Source organism: Echiichthys vipera (genome assembly GCF_963691815.1).
Source record: "Echiichthys vipera genome assembly, chromosome: 17".
Classification (NCBI taxonomy): Eukaryota; Metazoa; Chordata; class Actinopteri; order Perciformes; family Trachinidae; genus Echiichthys; species Echiichthys vipera.
This window is the reverse complement of record NC_139842.1, coordinates 15103144-15122008: the sequence shown is the minus strand read 5'-3', so window position 1 is coordinate 15122008 and position 18865 is coordinate 15103144. Positions and strand designations below refer to the sequence as shown.

Genomic DNA, 18865 nt, shown 5'->3' with positions numbered 1-18865 from the left:
CTGGTTTAAATACAGAACATGCTGTGTAGCTCTGCATCATCCTTCAAAACTCTGTTTTGGAAAGTTTCAGGGCATGCCCTCTCAGATGTCCTCTCACTTGGTGTGTCCCTATTACAAAAAAGGACCCCCGGGGGATTTACCAGACTCTGGAGGTGATATTATCATTATGAATGGGTTTCTATCATTATCAAATTATTCGCTCAATATTTTGGGTTTGCCTGAACTGTCATAATGCCATTAGTGTGCCTCCGTTTACCTGCTGAAAATAGAAAGTCTGGTTTTTATGTTGGATACATAACACACTACATTCTACACAAGTAGAATCACTCCCCCATTTTTTTTTTTTTTAGCTCATTTTTTTTTAGCTCATTTTCAGGTTCATACTTGCATTTTGGGGTTCTACTAGAACATGTTTACATACTGTAATGTTAAAATAACACATTCTTTTTCTCCTACTGTCTGAATATCCCTGTATTCACTCTGTCTGAAGCACTCCGTTAAAGCACTTGTCTCTTTAAGACCGCCTCCTGAAGAAGCCCAGTCTGCTCTGATCAATCAGCATCTGCAGGTCTTCTGCATCTGCGCTCTCAGTATCTCTGCACCGTCGTTGCAGCCGGGGATTTTCAACAGTCTTGTATTTGTTTTGCTACTTGATATTCGATGTCATTAAATTTTAACCAGCATATGCCAATATGCATTAGCATTTTCATCTCAAGGTGATACATAATGCATCAGACATTATAGGCTTGCTATTTGTAACAGGTTAATTGATTCTCACCCTCGGGACTCAGCCTTTTCACGTGGACACAACAATAATGTTGCTAAGTAGTTAGGTGGATAGAAAACTGTCTAAGAAAACAAGAAGAAAGTCAAAACTGCAGTTTAACTGATCTGGTTCTTTTCCATTTCTTTGTAAGACAACGCGACCAACAGAATCCTTTCAATTGTTTCCTGTCTGCTTTGTTTGTTAGCAACCTTCACATTAACTGCTGAGTTTACAGAGGTTATATAGGACCACTTGGAGCTTCAGAGAAAAGGAATAGGCTCCACCGCTTCTCCCCATTTCTAACTCACAGCTGAACAAGCAGTTTTTTTATCATATATTTTTGCTTTTGCATTTCCCTCTGTTACCTCCCTCTTACTTCATCAGTAGTCTATCTGCACAGGGAGAAGTATTTCCCTGGAGAGTGTGAGGGAATTACAGAGGAACTGCATGATTAAAAGGGATCAAGGGGTTTTATTGAGGACTGGGAGGATGTTATCATGCAAGAAAGTTGTCGCGCATGATATCATTTATCATGACAGATACTGAATACATTGTTTTTTTTTTTTTCTTCAAATATCAAGGCTGTTACTCAGAATCTATTGTTTAATTCTTCTTTTCTTGTATTCTTCAAAAAGAACAAAACATTCCTCAGCAATTTAGATCTAATAAAGGAAGCTGACCTCGGGGGTGGTTCTCCTTCTGCATTATCCATGTCTTAAATGTTAATCGGGATGTGTGAATTTCTCTTTAACTCATCGCAACTCTCATTCATAAGGAAAGTGGATGAAAAGGATGAAATCATGGAGGAATCCATAGCTTTCCTAGAGATCCACCTTCCCTCAGACTAATTTGCAGGGAGAAGAATGTGCCATGTATTTTATCTATGAAGTAAATTACAATGAAACGGTTGTGAACAATAAATAAAACTTACCTTCAGAAGACTCCGGATTATTTGGGATGGCTCAGAGTAAATAAGAGTCAAGTGATTTGCCACCTTCAGTAATCACTATTGTTCACCTCTTTTCTCCAGCCTCTCTGACAAATTCTTGTTCTCCCTGGTCCGGCTTTCTCTCTCTCTCATTCTCTCTCTCTAGAGGCTTGGCAGCTATTTTATCTCAACATGCCGGATCTCCATTCTGTTTCCCCCTTTGAATGTATATTTTTCCATCTATTCATCTTCTCTACTGATCTTTTGAACCAGAGGGGTTCTCAGCCGTCACTTTCATTTTGTAGTATTGATCCAGTACAAGCTGAATAATTCAACAGTGAAAAAAGTCAGCAAAAGCTAACACTATCTTATTTACATTCTCAAATTCACAATGATAATTCTAGTTCTCTCAAAGCAGAGGGAGATTTGAGTGGGTTGTTAAACTGACAGCATGAGGATTATCACCTACCGTCAGTCACATAAACATACAGTAACCACAGAGAGGGACATCAGAGGAGTTTGAAGGAGCATAATGATCATAAGGTGCCTCAAGGGTTTCTGGTATATTCATAGAAATGCATCACACATGCAGCTTGGTAGAGTATCAAGGTTTGTTTACTCAGTGCAGATCAAATATACAGTTTGATCAGCACTGAAATATTATTCAGTAAAATGTCTTTTCAGGGCTACTTAAGGTTTGATTGCTTGAAGTTCCAATTTCAGTACCAATTTTAAGCCTCCAGAGTTTTTTGGAGACAATCACAGACAGGAAGGAAGAGGAGATAATCTTCTATTCAGCCAGATAAGTGTTCCAACAGTAAGCAAATGTACGTCAGAGCGTATCAGACATGAAAGTGGAAATGAAGATAATATCATTGCATGTGTTTGGAAATTACTTTCCGTTTGCTGTCAAATGAAACCATTTACTCCACTCTTAGTTTAAGTCTTGTTGCTATTTCTGCCTAATCTAGACTCTGACATAAAGAACTTTAAAGGTCCCATATTATTATTATTATTATCATCATCATTATTATATGCTCATTCTAATGTTTGAACTTGTATTTTCAGTTTCTACTAGAACATGTTTACATGCTTTAATGTTCAGAAAACATTATTTTTCTCATACGGTCTGTCCGACCTGTACTGAACAAATTTTCATAGCAAGGATAAGCACAATAAAAAATGAAATTTAACAGCAGCAAAAATGTATTAAACTAAATTAGTTTTCATGTCGTGTCCATGGGAAAAAGTCAGCGGTGTTTGAAATTAATTTATTGATTTTATTTCCCCTCCCACAGGGTTTTACAATATGGATCCTTTAAAAAAAATGTATTCAGAGATTCAAAACGAATTAATTTTATATTTTAAATAATAAAAAAAAAAAATCAAGGACAGTGGTGGAAATACCTTCCCACATAGCCCTTAAACATGAGGTACATCACAATATTTATTTACATTTAAAGCTTCAAGGACAGTCATGAAAAGTATGAAAACATTTAAATAAGATTAGATTGACTAAAGATCAATCAGAATGTCCAAACTTGTGCTTAAACCAGTGCTTATAACAGTACTATTAATCTAAAAGACAATAATAACAAATGTTATCTTTCAACATTCAGGTTTTGACACTAGGTAAATAAAAAACTCTTTAAATATTCAGATATAATGCATTTAACATGATACAGCATGCTGAATGGAGCAGGAATTACTTACTGTAATATTGAGTTGCCCAGCAATATATACACACAAATATATTCACAAACATAGGGCCAACATTTAAAATATATTCTGTCTCATAACTGTCCTTCTTTTTGTTGGTCATATTCCATATATAATATCAATTTAGACATGGTGCACATGTTATACAGAAAACAGTGCTTGCCTCAGAAGTATCTCTCAGATTGTCTTTGCTGGTTGAATATAGTACCTGGATAACATGATAAACCATATTGTACCTGATAAAACAGGTCTTCATCAAACGCTCTATCACTCTGATATTTTGGTCCATAATCACAACACATGTGACATTTTTAGCACTTACTTTTATACCAACATTTATGTTGGTATAAAAGTAAAAGCACCAGCATCGGCTTTACTTGAATATCAAAATATCATTTTTTTTAAAACAGTCTTATTGGTATTATTATGGTAATACTCACTGTCAAATGTAATTTCTCATTTTAAAGGAAATCCTTAATTTGTATTCAATCACAACGACCAACAGTTCCATTTAAAATAGTTTCGCATAAAAAAAACTCAATGACAAAACGAAAAATGAAAAAAAAATCTAAAGAATGACACTATTTACAACATTTTGCAGTGATACTAACTGGTGCATTGACTAAGAATGGCAGGGCATTTGGCCGTATGTCGGAGATCGCAGTCTTCGGTAAATAAATCCGACTTTTCTCCCCTGGCACTGTTTAGCTCTTCAGATGCGAGAGTCTCCTGTGTCCTGGGAGCTCTTTGATGCCTGAGGACCACAGAAGGGAGAGACAAGCCAAGCAGTCAGTCAGGATAGCAATCAGTCAGCACCATAGGTCACGACAGACAATTTGAGTACTCTTTCATTATTAGGCTGTGCTCTGACACACTTCACCTCACTTCTCCTATATTACCTTGTCATCTTCAATCCCTGGAAAAGAGATGTGTTTGCTTTTGGAAGGTTTTATTAATTAATTAATCTTCCAATGACCTAGCCTCATTAAGTCTCTTAAGCAATCTAATTACAGATCAAATGTTAAACTATGCTGTCCACATACTAAATTAAAATCTTGATTTAATTTCACTGTTGCTGGGTGAGCAATCAATGCATCGCTTATTCAACAAATACTATACATACTATATTTTCTAACCTCCTTTAGATAATATGGGTTTTATGAAAATACATACAAATGCACTAGAAATAGATATCATATTGTATCACACTAAACTCAGCACATTGCTGTGTTGCATTCTGATGAAATTAGTAAGGGAACCAGAAACACTTTGGTAAAGTATAAGTAACTGCTTACATGGGCTTTGCTGGTGTGTGAGTAACTGAAGTCTGTATAGGTCTTCTTCCGAGGTGCACAGAATCTGGACAGGATGTTTCCATATTCGTCCCTCACCTAAAACCAGAATATAAATTTAGTTTTGGACCAGGAAAAGCAACAGAGCTGGTTCTTTTATTTCTGAAAGGAGCTTGACCAACCTGTTTGGCAAACAGACAGTGCATGACGAAGAGCATAACCCCTTGAATGCTGTTAAAGATGGTGAACAGGTAAGTTGCGATTATTGTGCCCTTCTCAAACTGGAAACAGCCAAAGATCCACATGGTGCCCAGCAAACACACCTGGGCCACTGCAGTGATGGTGAACGCCCTGCAGGAGGCAACAGAGATACACACAGGAGAAATCTGAGGCATTTTAAAAGGAAATAGTTTACTTTTATAGGGAGGAATATTTTCTTCTTTTCTGTGTAGCTCCACATGTCAAATATTTGCTCCTCATTTTACACACATGCACATTTTATCCATATAAACTTATAGAGCATATGTTGTTGCCGGCAGCTTGTGCTCACTTTATTTTCTGCAGATTGTCCAAGTCAGGGTTTAAACTTGAGAACTTCTGTGCCAACTTCCACACAGTGACGAGAAAAAAGAAAATGTTTACCTGAAATGCAACAGATGAGGGGTTAGCACTGTAGTTAGGGATATTATATTGTTTTTTTCAGTTCAACAATTATTTTCTTACTCACAATGATGATGACGCAGGCAGGACCGAGGAAGCTCCAAATGGATTCCAGGTTTAGCCAACAACTGAAATGAATATCGAAAGTTCTTTGAGCATATTATATGTCTAAATATGTTGTAATTCAGGTATAAATTGAACATAAATCAGCATCAGTGGGGGAAACCTACTGTCTCTCGGTGCCATATCCCTTGGCATTAGCTAAGGCAGAGATAGCGACAATAGCAGCTGGGACTCCATAGCCACCTGCCATCATGTAGAGGGTTTTGAAGTTGGTGTTAAAGACCAGGACCACCATCCTAAAGAGCTGTATGCCCTCCAGACACATCCAGCAAAATGCTGCCAAGAAGAAGAAATGCAGCAACCCTGCTACCACTGCACAGCCAACCTAATGCAGTACAGGGAGAGAGATGAGGTTCAGGATGACAGCAGTGAGAAAAGGGACAAGGGATGCTGAGAAATGGGAAGAAAGAAATAGGGAGAAACTACCTGCTGAATTGTTGTTTAGAAACCCTCAGCACCCACATAAATCATTCAGTAGCTGTGTGGTTACTTAGTATGTATTTATCTGCTGTATTCAAAGGTGTCAGAATTTTTACTGCGCTTATCTGCAGGCTTTTTGACTGTGCAAGCCCTTTCGTAACTTTGCGTAAGTATTTACCCGGTTCTCTGTGCGAGAGATGCCTGCAAGGAAGATGGCGGTGGCGACGAAGAGGCTGATGCAGAGATGCAGGTGGATGGTGGTTCTTGGGCTTTTGATGGAGCGGATTAACGAGAAAGTCAGGATGCAGATGAACAGGCAAATTAGCGAAAGGGACAGACCCACCCAGGTGATCAGCTGCAACTCAAACCTGTCCTGTTGGGAGAGAGAAGGGTATCACAATAGCAGACAGAAACGGACTGAAGTTTCAGCGAAAAACTCTGAACTGTAAGCTTCATTATTTGCATCATTATGAGAGTTTTAACCTCTATCTCATAGAGTGCCATGAGCACAGCAAAGCTGCTCAGATGGTTACAGGAACACACAGTGTATTCAGGCTTGGACTCCACCACACTGCAGCCACGCGCAGACCATGACCCTCCTTTCTCAGACGAATCCCAGAACACACAGGTGTGGTTGGATTCATTTGACTGTTTAAAAAAATGATAAGAAAATGATCATTTTAGATGTAATATCTTCCTGCAAAGATAATAATGGTCCTTAATGGCAAACTACCTTTTTGAGATGGTAGAATGTCAATTTGACTGGCTCTTGGAGGTGGCTTGTGTTTCTGTTGCTGACAGTGACAGTGACGATTTTAGAGTTGATCTTAAAGCTTTGGTTCTCTTGTTGTTTCATCCCACTAAAGAAGCCATCTGCAGAGTCTTCCAGGTTTGCATAGCTCAGCAAGGATACTGTTGTAAAGCCTTTAACAATCATAGCAGGATAACACTGGGTTAAGTGGACATTTCATAGGTCATCTACATCTTAAAAGTCCCATATTATGCTAATTTTCAGGTTCATACTTGTATTTTGGGTTTCTACTAGAACATGTTTACATGACTTAATGTTCAAAACACACATTATTTTTCTCATACTGTCTGAATATACCTGTAGAAACCGTCTGTCTGAAACACTGTTTTTGTACCTGTCTCTTTAAGCCCCTCTCATGAAAAAGTCCAGTCTGCTCTGATTGGCCTGTGCTTCAGGGTCTTACGCATCTACTCTCTTTGCATTTCTGCACAGCCATTGCAGCCGATGAATGACTTTAACAGCACTGTAGCGACACTTTCTACCTATATATGTAGAATATTTGTGACATCACAACTGTACCAACGTCCTTACGGCTTATTTAAAAGCACAGTTTCTGAATAGGGGCCTGTTCTTCCTGTTCTCCCCTACCCATGTGACCTCTCTAACCCAATACATGACAGGGCTGTGTGCATTTCTCTGTGGATTGAGCATGTTATATAATACTTATATGATACATAATACTATCACAGCATTTATAAAGCACCTTGACCTGCCTTATAATAAAAAACTCACTTTTTACAATATGGGACCTTTAATTAAAGTAGGTAAATATGTGTTTATTATAGGCATGATCATTACCAGGGTATTCAGAGGGATCTCCAGCAGCTGTCTTCAAATGGATGTCCAGCTGAGCTTGCTTAGACGATAAATTCACAGCTCCCTGGGGTAAGTCAGCTCCTTTGTGCACCAGCAGCTCCAGCTCTTGACCCAGATACAAAGATCACATTTTTCTCAACATGCATTTCTTGTCTGTTAATAGTGTAGATGACATTGGCAAAAGAGAAATCTACCAATTGTTAAAAAATAAGTTACATATGAAGAACTGTAAACCTCAACAAATGATCTTTGTACCCGTGTGAGTGGAGGATCTTTTCTCAGAGGTCTTAATGAAAGGTGCTATGAGCCTCAGAGTGTTCTCCACCATGTTCAGAAAGGTGGAGACTTTCCTGTTATCATTGAAGGCTCCACTGGACAAGAGCTCGTCGATTATAGACAACAGCCTCTGCAGCCACAGAAGAGGAGGGGGAGAGGGCGCGACATTTGCAGGGAGAAACAGGAGACAGAGTCAGACTGGGGCAGACTTTCAGGCTGCATACCACCTCAGGTCAACATAAACAGTCTACATAGCTGTGCATAGACATCTGAACACCATGTGACAGAGCTTGAAGGGGGCTGAACTTCCTATTTCTGTGTTGGTACTGAGGAACTGGAGGTTTTTTGAATAATCAAGAAAGGAATACAATTCAATTATGTGTAGAAATACCTTTAATATGTCTTCTCCATCCAGCTCTGTTGGATTCTCACTTTCTGTAAGGTCCAGACAGCTTTTCTTCAATTGCATTACAAGCTCATGTGCAATGTCAATTTTCTAGGAGAGCGATTTGGGGCGAACGAAACAGAAATATGAGGCATAGACATATTAAATATATATTGAACTGTGATATAACTGTTTCTGGTGCATGTGATGTTACCTCTTGCAGATTGTTCATATCTTTGAATACATCGCAGTTTAACGCTGAGGAAACAGGAAGTGTTGTTTCATTAAATGTGTTTGCTGATGATATGACGATACCGGTACCCATGTAAATGCTCTGTTTATGTATTTACTTAACAAACACAGGTTCAGTGATGGATGATGGAAAAAGTTACCAGTGCAGCGAGACCCTTTGTAGCCATAGTTTGTGAATCCTGAATGGCACGCACAGTAATGACCGCTGGCTCCATGGTGGCAGGTTCCATTTCCACAGATAGTCTTATCAATCATACATATGTCTAAAATGGAAACAAATCAGGAAGAGGAAAATGGTTACAGTGTGCGTTTCAGTCAGTGCTAATGGAACAATAAATATTCTGGTCCACCTGAATGTTCATATCCAAAAAACACAAACCTGACAAGACAAAACCAAAACCCAAGACAGATATTCACTTAATCAGCTAACATAGAAGTCAGAGCTAAAATCAATTATTTAAAGGAAACATATAATGCTTAGATTCATACTTGTATTTTGTGTTTCTACTGGAAAAGGTTTACATGCTAAAATATATTTCAAAAATATTATATATTTTCCTCATACAGTCTGTCTTAGTATACCAATATTCACTCTCTGTCTGAAACCATACATTTTAGTGCCTGTCTCTTTAAACCCCCCTCTTGAAAAAGCCCAGTCTGCTCTGATTGGTCAGCGTTTCCGGGTCTTAAGCATTTGCAGCAGGAGACTGTAACGGCACTGTAGCCGCAGTATCTACCTATATAGTTGTGACATTGTAACGGTACATACATCTGAGTCAAGTAAATTATTTTTTTATTTTACAAACAATGTAAGACTTATTATTAGATTAAATAACTTCATTATTAAATACATCGCCATCATGTCGTAGCCCTCACCTTCACATTGTTCCTGATTGCCAGAGGAGTTAGATTTGCCAGATTTCAGCCCAAAGCCAGCGTTACAGACACAGTCATAACTGCCTGGTGTGTTGACACAAGCTGCATTCTGACCACAAATGTTTTCCTCTTGACATTCGTCAATATCTGAGCAGAGAAAAAGACCTTTAATCATAGCTAAGAAAGAAACGCATCACTGAACCACCAATGTTTTCTCATCACAACATGTCACTGCAGCTACATGGCGAGAACAATATATACAGTATGTATGACCTGTCACAGTATGGTACTGATAACATACCGCTACATGTAACGTTGTCACCATGGCGGAACTTTTCCACTCCAGTAGTGGAAATGAATCCATCATCACAAATGCAAGAATAATATGGAATTGTGTTAAAACATGTGGCATGAAGTCCACAGATGGCTCTGTCTTCTGCACATTCATTGATATCTAAAAGCAAGAGATAAGGACAGGACTTTTATATTTAGATGACAACTGCAGCAGTTAGACTTTGAGTCTCTTTCATGATCAAGTTATTATACAAAATGTTTTACCTATACATGTTGCAGATGTTTCAGCTGAAAAATTACCGGCCCCTGTTGATGATGTGAAACCATCAAGACATTGGCAGTAGAAGCTGCCGAACGTGTTGCGGCAGAATGTATTCTCTCCACACAGTCCAAAATCATCAGGATAGTCCTCATCAACAGCACATTCATTAATATCTTAATTAAGGAAACATGAATGTGAAAAAGAAGAAGACATTAACACTGACGGACATGCTTGAATAAAGAGATAACTGAGATGGATCTAAAGTCCGGAACCCAAACTCTTTTATTTTCCTAAATTAAGTTTGGTGATAATATACAGTATTTCAAATGCAATTTGTATTTTTCAATTTCACATTAATCATTTAGCAAACAGTCTTATTTATTTTCAGTTTCAAATTTCTGAAAGCAAAGATGAGCATTCTATGACAAACTGCCATACATATACCACACACATGAAAACACTATGATGTTTTTTTTTTCATGGTGTGCTGTGTGCTGTGATAAAAAAAAAGTTTGTTTTCCATACCAATGCATGTTTTCTTCACAAAATTAAATCCTTTAGGGCACTCTGAGTTCGACAGGACCATAAAGAGGGAGTGGTACAGTACTGAAAAGCAAGCAGGCGACTGTCAGTCTACAAGTTCAACACCTTCTGAACATTAATGCAACATCTGCTACCCTGGCACGCATTCTTAATTTCCACTAACTTTAACCTTTCTCTTTTTAATCATTTTAAGATATTTCCGGTGTAGCACAGGCACATTGGAGGATCAGTTTGACGACATTGTTAGCTCCAGAAAAAGGTTTTAAAAGGCTCTGTAGAAAAGGCAAATCCCTAGTTCTCTGCCCTCATTTCCTCAAATTGTTTCAACAGCATCTGCACCATACATCAACACATGGGTGTCCAGAGAACGCCACTTCCTATGCATGAGGAAACATCAGCTGGTGTGGCACAAGCACAAAAAAAGCATTATATCCTCAGACTGTAAGAGCAGAGTGCAGAGTCAGTCCTCTGTGGTTTCCTAAATGACACCAGCTGGGTGTAATATAATGCACAGCATATGGAAACAAGAAGAAATAGTCCAGCTACGTTTTTTCCCCCCATTATTATTTTATACAATGAATTCACTATAATTATAAAAGGAAGCACCTAATCAATTGTTAACTAAAGGGTCAGTTCACTTTATATGTGCTGTTTTGTTTATGTTGTTTGTTTTGTGTTATAACTACTATGGCAGCTATACAGTAGGTGCAGCATTTGAATCCAAGACAAATTTCCCTACAAGGACAACAAAGGCATGTTGTATCGTATGGGGTCATGAAGATAGTTTTCGTATTATTTGTTAAAGATGTTTGCAAGGTGAATAGAATTTTGATAATCCTCCGTGTCAACAGCTTATTTGTTTTAGCTTTGGAAGAAAAAGTTTTTCAGTAAAAACTGTTGGATAGTCAGTAAATATCGTGGGTAAGTTGGAAAGTACAGCATGTTTTTGGTGATATAGAGAACTGACCATTTGATTAGTAACTTTGAGAAACTAAGTAAGTCGAGGACAAACTAATTTGTATAAATGTGAATAAAATTGCAACATCATAAAGGGTTTTCAGATAACATATTTTCTATTTCTGTGCAGCTGATATCATGATGAACATTAGGATTGCATTCATATCTGGGGAAAGGATAGTGGTTGCGATTATGACATTATAAAACGTTTCCGTGGTTTGCACAAGATAGAACATCTCTCAGTGTTGTGTGTTGCTGTCTCATGGCAACACAAAGTGTCTTTCAGTGTGACTGGGCACTATGAGGCAACAAGTAACGTGGGTGCTGTGCGATGTGCTCACAGTGTATAAATATCACTTTAAGAGCAAAAGAACAGAGGTCCTCTATGCAGTGGAGCCCAGATAGCGAGTTGTTTGAAGAAAAGCTGCTGTTTTCAGCATCCCTCTCCTTCCTTTTCTCTTAATTCATTTGGGCTCTTTCCCACACTCAGCCTTCAGGCTCAGACTGCTGCAGAGAGGCTGGTATTAAGAACTGTGACAGTTTGAGTTTCTCACTATTATAATTTCTGCCAGGGAGACTTACTGGCAGATGTTTTATCTCAGCAGAAACTTGTTAAAAGTAATATAGCATGGAATTTAGAAATACAAAGCATTATTGTATTTTTAACTTCTATGTAAAGCACTTTGGTCAAAACCTGTTTTCAAACGTGTTTTATACACAAATTTGACTTGACTATTATTAGACAATTATCAACTTTATTGACTCCCCTTTTGAAAAAATACATATGTTTAATCCCAGTATATAGAGTGTCACCCAACATCTGTTTTTTTGTCCAAAGATGTCATGGTAGATTTCAACAGAAAACATCTTAAAACGAACTTCTTTAAAGTTTCCTGGCCACTCCAGCCTACTCAGTTTCCCTTCTTTGAGCACAGAACATTTTCAAACTTTCTGAACAGATGATTTTCCATCCCAACTACTGTGCAAATGAATGGCAGATGTGACTCACCCAGTATCAGGAAGATCCACCTGCCTGCCATGGTGAAGAGGGGAACACTGTCCAGATCTGTATGAGGAAAGTTAAAAACTGGGAACTCTCTACATTTAGATGGCACCGTTCTCTTCTCTTCCCCCCCCCCTTTACTAGCTCTATTTTTGCTGCCCCAGTTGTGTCTGTAACTTACGAAATGTAACAAAAAACAAAAAAATCCTCCACCAGTCAAGTTAATGGATATGGCAAAAATAGCTACAGTATATGCTGATAACAACAAATAAAAAATATATGAAATGGCGGAATCAGTGGTCTCTCATCTCATACAATGGCCTCTCTCTGTCTCTTTCACCCCTTTGAATCGTCATCTGCTCTCACTAATGAGGTGACATGCTGAGATGACTAGTTTTTTTGGGGAGGGGTTTTCTGAATCACGCCTCTTCTCTGACACAGAGGTTTGCAGGGGAGTACAGCCAGAAGTTCCCGAAAAGTAATCCTCTGCTGTGGTCAGGGTGGGTTGATAAAGTGAAAGGAAATGGCTATGCCAGCTGACTCGACTCCATGACAGTGTGTTTCTAATCCATGGTTTTGCACAGGTAGTTTCTGTCTTTCATTTTGTCTTTGTTCATCTCTCTGTATCTGTTTGACTCTCTGTTATGGCACTGACAGGGGGGTCAAGAGGAGTTTATAAGACCGCGCATTGTCCTTCTGGTGGGTATATCCTGCTGGTGAATTTTAGCACACAGCCTGCTAACTAATAATGGCGATGACATATATATAGTGTGTGCCTCTGAGTGCATCTGTCTGAGACAATGTAACAATGGTCACAATGTTGAGCTTCATTTGGAAAGAAGTGAACAAAGAATAAATTCCCCATTCCCTAAAGGCAGACCTACTTTACTCTATTTTTTATTTTTTTTAAAAGGGCAAAAGAGGCAAACTTAGTTCCCATTTTACTGAACAAAATAATGCAAACTGCTACTACAAATCTTTCAGTTTCAGAAAGTGCCTGTCAAATGGGTGTATTGTCAGTAAGAGGAACTACAACTTTGAGGAACCTGCATACAAGGACATAATGTTATTTTTTTATGACACATTTTTGATCATCACATCTGTGTTGCAAGGTGCCATCCCTGCTAATTCACCTATGCAGGCTCATGTGCGTTGTACTGGCATGATCATCAAAAATGTGATGAAATGCTTTAATCATATGCTGTAACTTTTATATAACAGCAATCTAACGGAACAAAACAAATTGTTACATTTTCAGCAACTTTTCTTGTTTCCAGCTACAAGGTCATTTTCAGGTCTGAACACACTGTCCTAAGGCTAACTAACAGGCAGGGGTGCGTTATTTTACACTCCTAAACAATGAGGTGGGTTTTGGGCTTTGTGGTTCTTGTAAAATGGAGGTGACAGACAGCAGGCCCTTAGGGACTGGTGGTGTATAGCTGTGTCACAGAACATGCTCACAGAGGACCTTGAAACGTACTGACATTAGCCTGACCTATAAAAATCCCCTGCCTGCAAGTAAGCCTGTGCTGTATGTGTTCGAAGTGAATCTATCTTTACTGGAAATCTGTTCAAACACTGACATAGCTATCAAAAGGTTTCTGGTGTACACTCCATCCAAATGAATAATAAATTAAACAGTTCTAGATCGAGTATTTAATGATGCTCTCTGTGCCTTTGTGTAGCAGCTCTGGGGTTGAGATATATTGGTGGAGGAGTCTTTGTTTGGAGTAAAAACAAAATGAAACAGATTGAATTAAAAAGCAGATTACAAAGACAGGAAATCAGAGCTGTTTTAAAGGGTGGCTATGAATAACAAAGCATACTTGCTGTAGCTCTATAAATCACTCAGACACCAAGTGACGTTTTCATAAAGACAATATTTATTTACTGCACAGAGAACAAAAAGTGGAACTCGAGTTGACATACCGGATGGGGACTTTTTCACTGTACTAACTAACAGTACATCATGTTATGTGAGGTGGGTACTGACTTTCAGTTCTTTGATGACAGCTTGAGCCCACAGCACATGCTGTGCAGTGCTGATGGGAGTGGTTATAAATAATCGAGGAGTGGAGTACAACAGATAAAATACATGTTTCTGCACTCTTTTTGGCACAGTTTGTCATAATTAAGTGCACAGTTTATAATCAAGTATGCACATGATATATAAAGGCGAGAAAATACAGTTTATTTTCAGCACAATTAGAAGGATCACAAAAGAAATGGGCTCTAGTCAGTGCAACATGAACACACCTTTTATAATGAGGTGGCCTATTTAAACTGAACAGCAACTGAAGCCACAGGCCCACACACAGAATCCACATTATCAGGCTCTGTGTACTGATATTTTTGGGAGGATGCTGGGATCACCCCCGAGTCTATGTTTTGCTGAGCTTGATGAATTATTGTGAGGAGTGATAAGTTCAGAACACGGTATCCCCTCTGTACAAACTCTGTATTCAAATGATGACTCTCTTACACTTGAGTTGGCAAATTGAACTATGGTGTCTTGCTATGGTTTTAATACTTCTCAAGTGTTATTGGTTTCCAGCCAATATGATAATGGCAAGCATCCAGGGCTTATCCTGTTATCTCACGTCCTTCTTCCTGTCCGCACCAAGATAGTGTACGTATAGACTTTTGGATGTTTGTGTTGGCTATGTTTGCTTTCTTTTTGTTTCTTTCTGATTTCTCAAACAATAAGGAGGGACCTCAATATGGCCCAGCTGTCTCAACAACTTCCTGACAAACCCTGAACAAAAAGGTCAAAGCGGAGACAGAGTAGTCTAGTCAAACTGTCTTACAGTGATGACTGAGACTTAGTCATTTTGAAAATGATCTATTTTCGAAGAAATCTGAAGCCTGAAGTGCATCAATACATATTTCCAAAGCGGCTGTACTAATGACGTTATCCTTGTGGCTGTGGTTGTGTAATAATGTTGAAGTCCTTCAACATGCAACTTTACTTAGTAGAAGTGACTTTAAAAATGGCTGTTATACATATTTTATACTTACTTTCTCTTGCACCACCTTGAGAAGCTTCTTATAATGGCTGGATGGTGCAGACTGGATAGTGTTGCCCCACCACACCATGTGTGAAATGTTCATGATATAGTTAGTGGCTGTGGTTGGCAAAAATGCTGGCCTTTTTTAAATTTCTGAACCACATAAAGGGGTTGCTGGCACAGCTGAGATCCTACAAGCTCACGTCAAGCTCCTGTTTGGATATGAAGAAAAAGAAAGAGAGAACGATGGCCATCTAGTAGAATAAATACAGAATGTCAAACTTTCTTCTTTCCTTCTTGTCCCTCCCTGTGTGATTTTTGGAAACTATAAAGTCGGTAAACCCATATAAACGGATTTACTGTCAAAATTCCATTTCTCTTTTTCCCCTTGTGCTTCCTTTCTTTTAAAAGGGGCCCAGAGCAGAAAGAAGGTACGGAAATGTTTCAGAAAGTTACTGCTACACTTTTAACTACAGTTTTAGCATCAAAATATAAACTAATACTTGAGAAGTTGATTTTAGGATCTAAAATCACCCCCCCCCCCCAAAAAAAACATTTTTTATTTAATTGCTTATTCTACTAGTATTCATATGATTTTTAATCTATATTTTCCCTCCCGAGTTTGTGTTTCTGATTTGACGTTTTTTGTAAAACATTTTTGCTTGTCTTTGAAAATGAAAGGTGAAATAAAGTCTATTAGGCCTAATCTATTTAAGAGCATGATCTTACCCAACATTTCTGACAAGATAACTCCTAATACTGTATATGACAATGTAATATTTCTATGTGGCTACTTAAAACAGGAGGATCCGTGTAGTTTTTTCAGTCCTGCATTTTCCTTTCTTTTTCGTTTTTAAACAGCTGATAGACCTTCTTACTGAGAATTGAATTGGAGTTATCTCACACTACTCTAGATTAACACTAACACATTTACAGTTGACAAAGTTCAGCTCTTTATTTTACAAATATCTGAATGAATGTTGTGAAAATGTCACCAATAACTCAAAATATGCTTTTGAATGTAATGAATGTAACAGCAGCCAGTCCCTCTGTACTAAATGTCACAATATGTGCAAAGTGCCATATCCCTTATATATATAGCTGTGAAAAAATAGCTCACATGCATATAGAGGAACTGTGCTTAAGTACCCTTCAATTTTTCCACACCTTTAACACCAAGCTGACTTCACTGTCACACTTCAGTGGAGGAAGTGGGGAAAATGTAAAACAACCGCATGACTTATCTGTTTAACTGTTTGATGACCATTTCTATAATTCCTTAGTGCAAAAAAAAATACGTTAATGTTTTGTTGGTCTTATTGCTGTATTTTGATGCAAAATATGTTTGCATAATTGGTAGTTTGCCCCAGTGTCCAAATCTTTGTAAATATCATATAAAAAAATAACATCAATGGTAGATGACTTTGCTAAATAAAGTTATTATTTTCACACCCTCTTTCCTCTTTTTGTGTGATGTGAAAAAAAGCTCTTGTTTTTTTTTCCATGAGTAAAAAAGCAAAAACACATTTAGATAAATACATTTTGACATCACCAGAAAACATTAAACCGTCAGGTTAAGTAGTTAGGTAGCCAATTATGGAAATAATTTCAATCCATTTGAAAGGGATACCTGCTCTGCTCCAGTGCTTTCTAAAGATAAGAAAAACTGTAGAGACCACCTTCTTTTTGATCTCATCTGTACACCTGTAAAGTTTTTGCCAAGGATCACATGGTGAAAACAATAACTTTATTACCCTAGTCCCTATTACGGTGTGTAAACACTTGAGGGTTATTAATCCACAAGTCACACAACGACATTTAGCTCATGTTAGCGCCAATTCAAAATGGTGTGTTGCTGCTCACTGTGACAGTTTCGTCAAAGTGAAACAGCACTGTCCAGTGGAGAAAAATGGGTTTTACATCATCACCCAATGAGCTCCTCCTGAAAATGAACCTGAAAATTGTCCAGTTCATGAATTATCTTAATTGTTGTATGTCTAATATCTGGTGTGCATGGTCCTACTGCATCACCTTGCTTTTTATTTCTCATAATCTATAGCTCCAGATGCAATCGTGCGTTTTTGCACCTCAAAAACTACATGTGTAAAAATCCTTCTTGGAGGTGCGGATTAAGGCAGTTGGTTTTCTCAGAGCCTGTCATAGGTGAAAGGTAATTTTCAGTGTTGAGAATTATTCTTATCAGGCCCAGTGTGGAACAACAATTTACCTCCTGTTATTGGGTTGGAAATAAGGTTGAGCCACTAACTCAGCAAATTCAGCAAGTTTAAGGAAAACTCTTAAAGATGCTGACTTCAGCATTTTGAACATGATGCTGGTTTACATGTGTAGCACCAAAGCCACAGGGCTGCCGCAAGGCAAATGATCAAACCATGTTTTATGTTAACAGAGAAACACTTGCATTGCAAGACCCTCTAACCTCCCAGGTCCAAGACTGAATCTTTTAGATTGCATTAGTTTTAATTATATTGGACTGGTTTCTAGATGCTGTGCACTGAAATTCTCACACAGCACATGATACATTTTATATCCTAAGTTTTAATATCAGGACACTTTGGAGCACTATTGCTTGGGTAATTGCAAACAGACAACACATGACTCTTTATGTAGTTTTACTACACTTAATATGAAAACATGTATTTAATCAGTCACATGCTAATTAATCCCCTTATCAGTGAAAATCTCCTTGATTACACGCATTGTAAACTCTGGATCACAGGCACAATTTTGTCAGATATGTAACCACAGAAACTATCATAACTATCTGTTTGTGTGCTTATTTGGGTGTGGAGATTAAGTTATCTCCTCCGTATCTTTATTTACTTTACTCCATTACGCTACTCTAGCAGTTTGAGTATTTTTTAATCTGCAATTTTACTTTTACTTAGTCTTTTTTTATTCTAAGCTTTGTAGGCCACTATGCCGCAGCATAAGGGACATGCTTTGTGGAGTAAAAACAGAAGTCATGTGAAAGGTCACGATACACTGTGTGAGAATGGAACAAAAAAGGTGCCAAATCAGCAGCTGCAGCAGAGAAGAGGGCACAACTCCGGAGAGGTGTCACTCACACTGCACTCAGCTGTCACTCTGGAAGAAATACAGGTTCCTAAATGTTATTCTGTTGGACACACTGGTGGACTCTTGGGGGCTATTCTGTTTCCACGTTGTGATTTCTCTTTTGCAGTCGAGGTATGCACTTCAGAGCCACCTTAAGAAATAAATGAATATAAACTTCAATAATAACAATAATAATAATAATGAAGTAATCCAAATGTCAAATTCATAGACTGTATAAAAAAGGTCAAATTGCATTGAGAGCTGTAGTGTCTTCAGTTTTGTATCCTCCCGAACTGGGGCTCGGCCTTGATGTTTTGGGAAGAAGCGTATGAACAGGGGTTGTTCTCAATTACACATCTCTGCTGATAATTACACCCATAAGAGACAAATAATGCTTTT

The 18865-nt window shown here is 38.1% G+C and overlaps 1 protein-coding gene across 3 annotated transcripts; it reads right to left on the bottom strand.

Annotated features, from left to right (window-relative positions):
* Positions 1-3011: 3011 nt before the first annotated feature.
* On the bottom strand, positions 3012-12711 carry adgre5a (adhesion G protein-coupled receptor E5a). 3 transcript variants are annotated; one of them, XM_083930851.1, is made up of 19 exons: positions 12390-12711; positions 10406-10486; positions 9883-10053; positions 9626-9778; positions 9325-9471; positions 8589-8711; positions 8411-8454; positions 8203-8307; positions 7791-7941; positions 7518-7640; positions 6642-6832; positions 6392-6556; positions 6087-6281; positions 5596-5813; positions 5433-5493; positions 5256-5347; positions 4888-5056; positions 4709-4804; positions 3012-4167 (listed from the first exon to the last, which is right to left on the bottom strand). In XM_083930851.1, the coding sequence occupies exons 1-19, from the start codon at positions 12418-12420 to the stop codon at positions 4126-4128; spliced, it is 2358 nt and encodes a 785-aa protein (XP_083786977.1). In that variant the 5' UTR covers positions 12421-12711; the 3' UTR covers positions 3012-4125. The 3 variants fall into 3 exon arrangements, with proteins under 3 accessions (XP_083786977.1, XP_083786979.1, XP_083786978.1); XM_083930853.1 differs by having other exon boundaries at positions 5029-5056; XM_083930852.1 differs by having other exon boundaries at positions 6452-6556.
* Positions 12712-18865: the final 6154 nt, after the last annotated feature.

Bases quoted from the DNA above. Each gene is read 5' to 3' on its own strand.
- adgre5a (XM_083930851.1), bottom strand. From the start codon at position 12,420: ATGGCAGGCAGGTGGATCTTCCTGATACTGG. The intron at 10,487-12,389 runs GTGAGTCACATC...CTTGCTTTTCAG, and splicing joins GTGGATCTTCCTGATACTGG to TACTGTACCACTCCCTCTTT. The intron at 6,282-6,391 runs GTTAAAACTCTC...CTCTCCCAACAG, and splicing joins TGGCACTCTATGAGATAGAG to GACAGGTTTGAGTTGCAGCT.